The sequence below is a fragment of the Apostichopus japonicus genome, chromosome 19 (assembly GCF_037975245.1).
Source record: "Apostichopus japonicus isolate 1M-3 chromosome 19, ASM3797524v1, whole genome shotgun sequence".
In the NCBI taxonomy this organism is placed as follows: Eukaryota; Metazoa; Echinodermata; class Holothuroidea; order Aspidochirotida; family Stichopodidae; genus Apostichopus; species Apostichopus japonicus.
The window spans coordinates 17,937,078-17,950,151 of record NC_092579.1 but is presented as its reverse complement, the minus strand read 5'-3'; the positions used below and the strand labels follow the sequence as shown (position 1 = coordinate 17,950,151).

Sequence of the window (13,074 nt, the reverse complement as noted above, 5' to 3'; positions counted from 1 at the left end):
CGCCACTGATCGTCAGGTGGGTATCACGATTCTCCTATATAAGGGGAACGTAATGCTACATATACTGTTTAAGAAAAGTTACCCAGGAAAATACCTGGACATGTAAATCTAAACAAATAACCGACTGATACGCGCGCAAGCCCAGTCCTCTTACACATAGGCCTAGGAGGGGGGGGGGGGGAGTGCTGCAGCCCAACCAAATATTTTTTGGGAAGAATCAGGCAATATTCTGAGAATTTTTCGTACATTTACTGAAAGAAAAATAAATTGCAATGTGTTTGTCAATGGTTAAACTTATATTATTATCACTAATGTGGAAGGGTAATAATACGGCAAAGATTGAATGTAATTGGAACGCAATGTAATAACTGATGTAATGCCTATACATTATGCATATTAAAGTAGCCTTGCGAACCAATTTCGTTATATTTTTCTGACAAGTCGTTATACATCCCCCACCCGCTCCCTCCCTCAATCAAATTGGGCTACTACGGCTATGCCATTGTATCGTGACTGATTGTGTGATCATCGTCAGGTTTATATCACGATTCCTCTAGAAGGGGAACATAATGCTACACATGATATTAGACCAAAGGCCGAAAACGAGGGCGTTAATTTAATGAAGAACTTAACCATGTATAGACTACCCGATTTGTGACCTGGGTTTTCCACTTTGCCTTCGGCTTTGAATACAAAGGTTCTGCATGCTCCCATATCGGACGAATCTAACATTAATAAGAATTACCGACTTAACGATCCACGTTATTTTTCATTGCCAACTTTTCAATCCGAGGTCCTCCCACACTATTTGCAAGGTCAGCAAGAGTGACTCTTTAGTTTTCGGGGAATTGGGAAACCAAAAAGCATTATTCCATTTGTCGTCCCTAAAGTGGAAACTTTTCCATGTTATTAATATTCATGAGGAGACATTTCGCAATATCTGCCTGATGGCCTGTGGGTAATTTTCCACTTTACATGAGCTATTAAGTAGTAAAGAATGGATACTGCGAGTAATATCTGACCTTAAAATGACACCACAAACTCATCTTTAATGTTTGGATGTAATATCTAGAATTACAGATTTGAAGCACAACACCACGTCAGATAATATAAAAACAATATCTATATGACCTCTTTTCATGATTACAATGTCACCCATAATGGAAGCCTTACCACGGTTTTGTAACACACGCGAAAATAATTCGCATGCATGCAACAGAACAGCTAGCTACTCCGCTCAACAAATATTGTCGTGTCACCAAATTTTATAAGGGTACGTTGATAAACAGTCCATAGTCTAGTCCACTAACACTGTATGTCATGAGCCATACAGCAGTCCCGGAGAAGAAACTTAAACTGGCACATGTTCACGAGGTAAGGCTAATCATATTTACGTTTTGAGGTATTTTCAGCACCTGTCAGGTGTGAAAAAGAAGACGAACCGATCGTAGGCCCTACTTCAAATTTTCGTGTACAGTCATTGTGCAACAAAACACTTTCCCGCCATTGATTGTTATTAAAAATGCCTAGGCAAGTGATGTAACTTATGCCCAGGCTTAGGCTAGTAGCAGTAGTAATAGACTACTAGTACTACAGTACCAGTACTAGCCTAGACTAGTACTTGTTACAATGTTACTTGTTAGAACTTGACTAGTTGTCGTTCAAATGTATATCATTCAGGGACATTTATCAAATACATTTGATATTCCTTTGACATTATGTAACGACTGTGGACATTTACAGTGACACTTTTAGTCCAGGGACAGTAAGTAGTCTGGCATAATGTCAGATTTAGAGGACTGTCCCTGGAAATCAGGGATGTCTGGTCACCTTACTATGTTTTTCAAGTTCTGTAGTGAATGAAGAACTCAAAAGTGTCCCTTTTATCAAATATTTTTGAAATTTTTCTCAAACAAATTAGGTCAAGTCAAGGCCTTACTGTAAGAGTAGACCTAGGCCTACAGAGTGTATTTAGACTCCTTCTTGACACTTTGTTTGTTTAGCATATAATTGTCTTAGTATCTTATTCTTGGTTACATGTCATGGGCCAATTGCTGAGGAAGTGTTTCTGAGGTGAAGTTTCTGTTTCTGTAGGATACTCGTTAAAAACCTCTCTCGGGTATCACAACGAGGATGTTGGCGTGTAGCGCAGCAGAGCTACTGTAAAAATAATGTGTGGGCAATCTTGTCTTAAACACCTCAAGACTAGGGGACAAACTAAAACGAATGACAGCGAATGACCGAATGACAATTGACTTTGTACAGGGTGAATTATCATTTGCAAATGACAGCGAATGACAACGAATGACAAAGAAGGACAGTGGTGAGAAGAGATAGAATGATTAACGGAGTGGAGTAAATGCGGTTATTGGTTTTCTGCGCAAAAAATGATTTGAGGAAAATCGCATGTTACGTGGTTGCATGGTTTTGGTGTAATTCACGGATAGAAACAACAGGGAAAGTTTTTGTGTGAGAATGCTCTTGAATGTTGTGCTTTTTACCTCTGTAGATTTATGTAGAAAGATAACTGAAGCCGTTTCAAGATTATAGTATTGTTAGTTTATAACAATTATTATCGGAAAAATGACATTAAATTTACTTTTTAAAATCAAACTTACAATTTCGCTTACTGTAAGGTGCGTTTTTATCTTGTCCGTACTTTACTAGATCTAGATACCCACGAAGTCTGAACTGTGATATCCGGTTGAAGCAAATGTCTGTGCTCTCATTCCTGTTATTCGTTTTAGTCAACACAATTTTTTAGTGTGTACAACATATTGTCATTTGTTATGTGTAACGCAATTGTCATTCGTTTTAGTAACACCCAAGACTAGGGCTCTCTTTAACAGCCAAGGATAATGTATTCCAGTCTTTTATGGTCCTAGGATCGTGATGAAAAAGGCTTAAGATCACTACATTGTACAAAATATGTAGATCACTAGTTCCCCAAGTAAGTCCAACTTACAAATGATTTACAAATTGGAGTGATAGGAGTGCAAAAATTGTTGAAATAATGACATATGATAAGTGGTCAATTAAACATTAAGCAGAAAATTGTTCAATTGCTCAGTTGGAATGAAGTGAACAATTAAACATTTTGCAGAAAAATGTTGAATTGACAAGTCAATTTATGTTGTCAATTGAACATTTTGCAGAAAATTTTTCACTTGCTCAGTTGGAATGAAGTGAACAATTGACCTTTTTGCAGAAATATGTTGAATTGACAAGATACGATAGGTTGTCAATTAAACATTTTGCAGAAAATTGTTCAATTGCTCAGTTAAAGCAACTGAGGAATCCAACATTTTTCTGATTTTTATAAGATATTATCTTGTTATCTAAACAATTTACTGAAAAATGTCAACTTATGAGGCAAAGTTTTTCTTATGTTGATGACACTTTTAAGCTTCCATAACATACTGTAAAAGACTGTTACTGGACTTGCAGAGATATAAAGGTCTTTCTGGACTGTTTTCAGGTGGTAGTCTGGTAGGCCATTTCAACATTTAAGTGAATCCTTTTCTCTCTCTTTAATAAGAGACTACCAATCATCACATTTGATGTTGCTTTAAGATACACTGTACATACAGTATTTTTCAAGAAATAGTATAGCACTGGTTAACATTGCAAATCATGTGCAATGATGCATATATACGGGAAATTCTGCAACTTCCAGCTCTGCTCTACATGTACTGTATGTAAGAAAATTATATAACATGTTCATTTTAGCACTTATATATATAGCATTTTTATCGATAGTTAATTTTATTTTTTTATAGCATTTGCTATTAAAATTTGATGAATAATTATTCTCTGCCCATTATTAACATCATTGCAGAGGTACAGTAGGTACACAGCATGTACAGTACATTGTACCTGATATGTTTCCATCAACTGTGGGTTGGAAAACCTCACGATCCACTCAAACTAGGTTCGTTGGAAAGTTTCGGTTCTCGCTGCAAGCAAACCGTACAAAATAGAAAAAAATGCTGAGAGGTGTTAGTTTGAAAAAAGAAACTATTGGTAGAGTGTACAGTAGGACTGCTTCAAGTTACATTTGTGTGTCAGGAGTGTTTATTTGTTCTGCCACTTTGTGAACCATAGCAGGAAAAAATTTTAAGTTACAAAACCAAAACCAATTGCTTATTGGTAATCGTGGTGTGTCATACTCTGGAATTCACTTCCAAGCGTGATACAAAATCCTTGCGTCAGTTTAAAATGTCACTGAAACGCCACATTCAAACTTCACCCGTCAACGTCTTGTAATTGTCCTTATGTAGCTATTCCTGCCTCCACATCTTTATTCTTAAAAATAAAATAAATAAATAGTACTACACATATTAGTACATGTATTAGTACATGTGTGTAATTGTGTTTGTATGTTTAATACATACAGTATATCATGTGTACAGTATACAAATGTTTACAAGTGTTAATGTATAAATGTGCATTAGTGGTGATAACCATATCAATGTAAATTTCTGTATGTCAAGGAAGACAGAATTGGCATACAGTTAGGTTTAACTTGTTCCAAAATCTTTTTTTCTATTTCTGGGGAAGGGGGGGGGGGAGCGACCAGACTAGCAAAGCCAAATGCTTATCCTGGTTCCTCTACAAACACATTAACTATTTTGTTATAAATCTTACATCAGCGTCAGTCTGACCAAACGATCCAAACCCTGTCTTATATATGAACACATGTAAAATTGTTATAAAATATCAATTTTGTGTATGTTGTGAAATGGTAGAAATACAATAAACAAACTGTGAACTAAACTAAATTACCTGCTCATTGGCTGTTCTTTGGCATCAACAGACCTAGATGTGACTTACAATAACTGTATGTCACACAGCCATAGCAGCCACTTCCATACCGACTACTTAAAGAATAAACAATTAATGCTGGTCTGGAAATTTGACTGTGTTAAATTTAAACAGAACAGTGTTGTCCATGACACAGTCTACCTTCTTACATCTTGTACTGTTCACATACGTCTCTTTCTTCTTCATCAGGCCAAGATGTCGTCCAATGGCAAGTCAAATGGAGAGAAGGATGTTTGGTTCGGAGACCAACCTTTGGAGCAAAATGATCCGGTGATATATGACTTGATCCGTAAAGAAAAACAAAGACAGATTAACGGTTTAGAACTCATCGCTTCAGAGAACTTCACCAGCCGAGCTGTACTGGAGGCTCTTGGTTCATGCATGCAGAATAAATACTGCGAGGGATACCCCGGAAACAGGTAAACAGTGGGGGTTTTTGTAACAAAAATCGGGGCAATTAAACTCACCTTTATCACTTCATCAGTAGCAGTGGATGTTGTTGGCAGTATTGAAGACGTCATAAATAAAAATGACCAGAGATCCATTTCTTAGTTCGTTGACTTTATTGTGTTTTTTTACAAAGACTGTCATAAGCTAGCACTGTCTTACAAATTTTTAGAGAAAACCAAGCAGGATGTTTTGCATTGCTCCCCTGCATAGATCTTGAGGTATCTTGATCCTCCAAGGGGTATCTTTATCCTCCAAGCTCATAGCCTGACTTAAATTGTGATCTTATGCCTTTGATGCCATCCCCTTCACCCCACAACCTCCCCTTCCCCATGACACAGGATCAAAATGTAGAGATATAACCAGAGGGCAGAAATGTTTCATCAGGGAGGTAGTCATGAGTGTAGGATTTTGATCATGATCCAATGTTCTGCCATTCCTCTAGTTAAACAAAGCCTACCAGTGATGTACTCTACAAGAGAGATGGCATCAATACCTGATATTCTCTACCACACTGTAGTGTACAGTACTGCTACATTCTGTCACTGTGTTTCGTTACCGTATATAGGCTTATTGGATACCAGCATGTTCAGTACTATTAACTTATTAAGATTGCTTTGCCTTTTGCTTTCAAAGTGGAAAAAGTGAATTTTGTCTGATTGGTACAGTAGAATAGATCCTTCTCTTACTGTCTGTGTGTTCCTACCAGTGACATTAATACAGTAATTAATGAACACTGTACGGAAAATGTTTAGTGACTTAAAACTCATAAAAGCAGATCGGGTCTAGTTCAGAGAAATGCAATATATAGCAAAGTTATAGATCGATCAGTCAAAAGTAAAGGGGTACATCATTGTCACTTGTTTAGCACGGTAGCAGTATGTATTTTAAATTGAATATGAGAATCAGTACATAGTTCTTTATGTGTATAGTATCCTGTAATGCATGTCGAAGGAGTGTACAGGAAATTAGGAATTAAGGTGATATTAAATTTAATGTCCAAATTTTGTGTACTGTAGCAGTATTGAAGGCTTTATTATCTCTTTTTCAAAATAATATGGTTCCTGTGAACAAAATCCACTATAAATTTTGGCATCTGTACAGCTATTGCCCATATTATGCACTATTTTGCTATGCAATAACATGTTCCCTGCTTACATATGCACTATCACTTTTGATATCTGTCGTGGCCATCCCCAAGAGTCAATATCTTGTGACTGTGACCTTTCATGGTCACATTTTAGACTGCAAATGTACCTCCTTGACCTCAGCTATTCTGTGTATGACTATAAGTGCTGGTGCCCACGATCAGTACTGTACGTTTTTTTTATTGTATACTTTGTAGGCAAAGATATATAAAGGAAACATTACCATGTTTGTAAACTTAATACATGCACAGATTGAAAAGGGTTGACGTCCATTATCAAAGCTTAAGGAAACATGCATTGTTTTCATTCTGGCCAACAAGTCCTAAGAGTGGGGGTCTGTTGAAATTGTGGCAGTGTCCATTGCTGTTATCCTAATCTATGTACATTTTGTTATAATACTTGTTAAGCTTTAAGCAGGAATGTAGGCTTGGTTCATGCTTAGATGCATACAATACAATACATATTTAGTATTAAACACACAGTACTTAAAGGATTACATCAGGTGTGAAATTAATTTGTCATGTTGGAAACCATTAAGAAAAAAAAGAAAACTGCCCTTTAGGTTGTATTTTTTTTTCTTCTAATTTTAGGTAAAGTGAGCCTTTAAACATCTCAAGTTTATGAATTAAAGTATAGTAGCTGGACTTTGTAGCCTAACACACAGGGCCATTGGTTCAGTTCCTCAGATGCAACACAAAACTCAATAGGAAACCAAAATGGCTTGACTGTACAACCTGAAATTATGTTCACGTTAACAATGCATTGCAATTTTTTTTTATGGACAAAAAATGGCGTTGAATGTCATGCAATCGTGCCAGATTATTAATTACCTGACATGTTGTATCCTGCAGATACTATGGTGGTACCGAGTACTATGACGAACTGGAAATCATCTGCCAACAGAGGGCGCTAGAGGTTTACAGACTCGATCCAGAGAAATGGGGCGTCAACGTCCAACCCTACTCCGGTTCCCCGGCGAATTTCGCAGTCTACACAGGAGTGGTCGGACCACACGGCAGGATAATGGGTCTGGACTTACCGGACGGCGGTCATCTCACCCACGGTTTCATGACCAGCAAGAAAAAGATCTCAGCAACGTCGATATTCTTTGAATCAATGCCTTACAAAGTAGATCCAGTGTCTGGACTGATAGATTACGATAAATTAGCAGAGACGGCAAGACTGTTTCATCCCAAGTTGGTCATAGCAGGTTAGAAAATAGATTTATATTTTCATCAATTCATGGCAACTTACACATGTCAAGCTTCTTTCCAACTGTGTGTTTGTTTTTCTTGGAGGGCAGTGGGGGTGGGGGTGGGGGAGGGGTTTCATTTCCAATCAAAATAGTGGAAGTCATCTGGATTTATAGGGTGGAAGTTAAAAAAACATGTCTATAAACCTTTCTTAATTTAAGGAATTACAGATGTTTTGAAGGAAGATTTAAAAAAAAAAATGCACAGAAAAATCAGACTGGAAAATAATAAAGCAAATTTTGAAGATTGAAGATTTGTCGAGAAAGTCGGGACACACCAAGTCCTGTTTTACACCACTTGGGTTTCGTAGGGGCTGTAGCCTACTGTCGGCCTGCAAGAATTTAATGGAAATCTACGTAGCCTTCGTTACCTGGAGAGAAGAGTAGCTCTGGTAGCCCTCGTTTTAGAACGCTGCCTCTGTCATACTTGATGCACCCTGGAGTGTGACAATCCAGCTATTTTAAATATGAGTATCAGTGGTATGCAACCAGCTACTACAAATTTATTCTTACTTCACCAGGTATCAGCTGTTACTCCAGAAATTTAGACTACAAGCGTTTCAGAGAAATCTGCGACGAACACGATGCATTCCTGATGGCTGACATGGCCCACGTCAGTGGCTTGGTGGCAGCTGATGTTGTAGCCAACCCCTTTGAAGTCTGTGACATTGTTACCAGTACGACTCACAAGTCACTCAGGGGACCCAGAGCCGGCATGATATTTTATAGGAAAGGTAAGGTTAGAGAGGATGGAAACTTCCCACAAGTTTTATTTGCTGCTCCTGACGTAACATTCTTTATCCAAGAGTATGACAAATTAAATGAAATCCTGGATTTGCAAGATGTAATAACAGGAGATGGGATGGCTAATCTTATTGCACCAAAAAGTAAGATCCAGTTTGCTATGTAGACTATTTGTTGTACAATACTGGTGACTTACTGTACTGTAATGTTACAGGATAGGCTAATTGGGTTTCAAAAGAAAATGGTATTCACAGACTATCGCAGAATTGACGGAAAAGGTTAAAGCTTAATCAAGCAACAAAACCACCAGCGACTTATTTGTATTTTGACTTATACGATTATGCAACTTATGAACATCGATGTAGGTACTGCTTTCTTGGCGACCTATTTGACCCTAAGTTACTTCAGTTGTAGCACAAATCTGCCAAATACGGCACAAGATTGATGATGGGCAGAACTGTTTTGATTGGACTGGGCTGAATGGATGTCAGATTTGAGGACTAGAATCGATTCTTGCAAGATTCTCGTTTGGTGGCTTGCAAAGGGTGTTAATAATAATGTTGGTTGGTTTCCTTCTAGTTTCCAAGTATCCTTAATAAATGCTGTCCTTCTAACTTTGATTCTCAGGTGTGAGGAAAGTACTAAAGAATGGGAAGGAAGAGATGTATGAACTGGAGCGTGCCATCAACGATGCAGTATTCCCCGGTCTCCAAGGAGGTCCTCATATGCATGCTGTTGCAGGTACGACTTCAGAATTGTCGATTATTTTTTATTTTTTAATATGATATTGAAATTTTTTTCCAGTTAACCAAACATGCTTAAGATTTTTGAAAGAGTGGCAGAGTATATTAGAAGTTGTAAGCCAGTTCTCATGGATGTTAAGATGTAATGAAATTCAGCCATACACATACAACAGTGTTTCTTAACCTATTCCACTTCTCCCACCCACTCAACAATTGGAAAAGAACTTCCGTATCCTGTTTAACAGCTGTGGATGACTGCTCAGGTGTGAGGTCCAAGGCTCTGCCAAGCCCCCTATAAGTCAACACACGTAGGGTCCAGAGACTGCTTAAACCGTTGCACATCAGACCCAGGGTTTTACATAATATTGAACCTGGTATAATTTGCGTACTTTCATATTTCGTCTGTGAGATACCCTCGTTAGTTGGGGATGTTGTTACCTCCTCTGTTTCACTAGCCAGAAGTTGGTTCAATTGAAAGTGCTGAAACAGAGCTTTTAATTTGCTAGTAAACTTTATTGGGCTTTGTTGCATCGTTGGATATGGATATGGCATTTTTCAGTGCATACTTTAGCTTGTGACAGATTCAGTGGATGGTCACCCATCATGGTTCTCCTATTTTCTCTCCTTCAGGTCTGGCAGTAGCTCTGAAGCAGGCCCTGCAACCAGAATTCAAAGACTATGGTAATAAAGTTATCGCCAATGCTCGTGCCATGTCCAAAGCTTTCGTAGAAAAAGGTTATTCCATTGCCACAGGTCAGTTTGATAAGAAAAATGACACAAGCGTTCACCTGTAACATTATGTTGGACAAAAAGGACAATCCGCTTACAATGCTGTACACTTTTAGAAAATGGAATGTCACTAAAATTGCAATGGAACGATAATCTACTTTAAACTTATTTTCACTCAATACATTTGAAAGACCATGTCAGTTGGTAAAATAATTGAGTCTGCATAAAGCAAACCCATGATTCCAAGACAGTGAGGATCATGGTACCAAGTTACTCTCCTCATCGACCCCTATGATCTATTTCCTTCGTACCTCTGCAACAAGGTAAATTTGAGTTGAGCTATAAGTTTGATAAGCTCAATAACAGTGATTTTGAAGTAAATTTGACCAAAGTTTGTTGGATAGATTCAGTCAGTCATGGCTACAACACATCATGTCCTTTGCTTAAAAAGTGATGAATCAGCATTCAAAAAGTTGACGCCACTGACAGAAGTAGATTCTTGCTCAGCTTGTTCGATGATCTGCCATAAAAAACTTTCTTCAGTTTTTGCTGTTTTGGTTCTTTTAACACAGGTGGCACTGACACTCATTTACTTCTACTTGACCTTCGACCTCTCGGCTTGGACGGTGCCAGGGGGGAGAAGGTTTTGGAAGCTGCGTCCATTGTTTGTAATAAGAACACTTGCCCGGGAGACAAGAGCGCTTTTAAACCAGGCGGCCTTAGGTTTGGGACACCAGCACTCACTTCTAGAAACTTGACAGAGAGTGACTTTGTGAAGGTTGTTGAATTTATTCATAGAGGTTAGTTATCTGTGTTTGTATGTTGTAGGTTTAGTGAAGTTTTGTCAGTTCCTGTCTACAATGTACATCAGTCATCTCTATGAACGTTGCCTGTATATCACATGGTAAACCTAACCATCGTTAATTTTTAGAAAGAAACCGATAAGATTTGTCAAATCCTCAGCCGCAGTTAAAAGAATAGCTGCTTATAAGTTTCGACCACCGAGTGAACACTCACAATGTGATAGCTAGGCCTTAGGCTCTATAAGTTACTTGACTTTTTTCTTACATTCCAAATTATGATTTTGCAAGTTTTCTGGTGGTACATTTAAACAGAATGCAGCTCTGTTATGTAATTGAGGTAATCACTACTAGATTGGAACCTACGCTGTTGTGTTGGGTTTGGGGAGTTCCACCAAAGTTAACCCCCCTCACATGTAATATATTTTCCGTGAATATACCCCCCCCCCCCGTCCCTCTCATACCCCTCAAGTTAAGTACCTTGTCACACTGGGTTCATTCCCTTTATTTCCTCTGTTTCCCTTTCTTCCCGATAGCCCTAGAAATCACGAAAGAGCTGAAAGCGTTGTCAGGGCCAACTCTGAAGGAGTTTAAGGCTGCCCTGAAAACCAACGCAGAGGTACAACCAAAGATTACAGCTCTCCGAGAAGAAGTTGAAAACTTTGCCAAGCAGTTTCCTCTTCCTGGTTTGGATACTATGTAAATAATAATAATGGATTCAGGCCAAACATGATTACAGAAGTCTTGGAAACAATTGAATGAGGCTAAGAATTGAAAAAATCAGAGTGGACCTTACCAAGTTCCGCAGCAATAAAGCCAGCCACGTGTTCGGTGGGGTCATCTCCAGCTGGAGTCGAGTCATCAACTCAAGCCACTGTTTCATCTTGAGATGATAATCCATTCTTTCTTGTTGAGTTACTTTGATGTAGCTGTTGCCTACATTGGACATTGTGACACTGCTTATTACTATTTACCATTTAGCTGTATCATGGGCTCTGCGGTAGTATAGATGTGATCGTTGCAATGTTTTCATCTAGGTAAGGGAATAATTATCTTGGTTTGTTCTCGGCTTCAATTTTGTTGATGACTATTAAAATCATTCGTAATGGTGAAACCCAATATTTTGTTAGAAACTTGAAAAATGGTATGTGAGCATGGGTAAAATGACTGGTTCTTCATATTTGAGGGAGGATGAAAAGGTGATGGGGGGGGGGGTGAAGTTACCTCTATCCTATAAATAATAGGATGGTGCTCTTTACCTTTTCTTTGGCAGTATTTTCTTATCCAGCATGTTCTTGTCCAACATTTTCTTGTACTGACAAATTTGAGTTAAATCAAAGCTGCTATGTGTCAAAGTTCAAAATGTCTTGGTCTTAAAGCAGACTCCTAATGTTGGTATTTGATTAGTGTTCAATTTCTTACTATCTAGAGACATGGATGATGGTTCATTCAGAGTTGGTGCTTTTGTATCATGTATCACACAAATTCCAGGTCTATCAAAGAAAGAACCCATCATCTGCCTATAAAGTAAAATATAAAACTCTTAACTCTCTCGTTTTACTAGTTAATTTGCAAGGTTTCTTTTCCATTTTTTTCCCGATGTGTTGCTCAAATATTCATGGCATATGTAAACTTTAGAAATCATCATAATGTAAGTGGTTGAAATCTTTCAGATTATCAGATAAATACATCTCGTGTGATATTAATTTTGAAAGTTTCCTGTTCTCTCTGGTATTTTACAAATTTTCGTTGTGTTTCCTTTTCTCTCTGGTATTTTACAAATTTTCGTTGTGTTGACTTTTTCTACCAAACTTCTGCATGTTGTGTGTTAGAGGACAAATTAATCCAAAGTGGTGGGTTATGGAGTTATTGCTCTGGTTAACTAAAAAGATGTTTTTTTTTTATTCTCAGTAAATATTGTAAACAATTTTAAGAATCAATGGAAGATTTCACTCAATATTGATACTTTTTGCTGTGATGTTAAATTGAAATAAAAACTGATTGGCTTGTATCTTTGCCTAGTATTTAATCTTCTGTTACAGTTTAATAAATGACACACAAATGAAATAAAAAAAACGTTGCTAAATATTCTTTTTGGAAAGTTTTGTTCTTTTTGTCAACCGACCAAGTTTCAAAAGTGTAAGCAATGACGAAATGCAGAAATATACTGCAGGGTTTCAGTTTTCTGTTACGCACACAGGCTCGAGGTGTTGTGGACTTACAGAAATGAAATGGTGCATTCTGAAGTATTTTTGGTTATAAATTAGGTTAAATTTTGTAATATGATAATTTAATTTACACTGACACCACTTCTAAATTGTAAGTGTGGTTAATATGGGTGGGGGAGGTGTACACCACCCTCACACCCGTGGATCTGCGCCTTAGAT

General features: G+C 37.8%; 1 protein-coding gene across 1 annotated transcript; it reads left to right on the top strand.

Moving 5' to 3' along the window:
• The first annotated feature begins 1,207 nt into the window (after positions 1-1,207).
• LOC139960024 (serine hydroxymethyltransferase-like) lies at positions 1,208-12,775 on the top strand. The gene is made up of 8 exons (XM_071958033.1): positions 1,208-1,374; positions 5,014-5,243; positions 7,271-7,629; positions 8,193-8,405; positions 9,043-9,156; positions 9,789-9,911; positions 10,460-10,687; positions 11,224-12,775. The coding sequence occupies exons 1-8, from the start codon at positions 1,321-1,323 to the stop codon at positions 11,388-11,390; spliced, it is 1,488 nt and encodes a 495-aa protein (XP_071814134.1). The 5' UTR covers positions 1,208-1,320; the 3' UTR covers positions 11,391-12,775.
• The last annotated feature ends 299 nt before the right edge of the window (positions 12,776-13,074 follow it).

Excerpts from the sequence above, each read along its gene's own strand:
- LOC139960024 (XM_071958033.1), top strand. The coding sequence starts at position 1,321 with ATGAGCCATACAGCAGTCCCGGAGAAGAAACTTAAACTGGCACATGTT. Across the intron at positions 5,244-7,270 it reads GAGGGATACCCCGGAAACAG|ATACTATGGTGGTACCGAGT; the intron begins GTAAACAGTGGG and ends TGTATCCTGCAG. Across the intron at positions 8,406-9,042 it reads CATGATATTTTATAGGAAAG|GTGTGAGGAAAGTACTAAAG; the intron begins GTAAGGTTAGAG and ends TTTGATTCTCAG.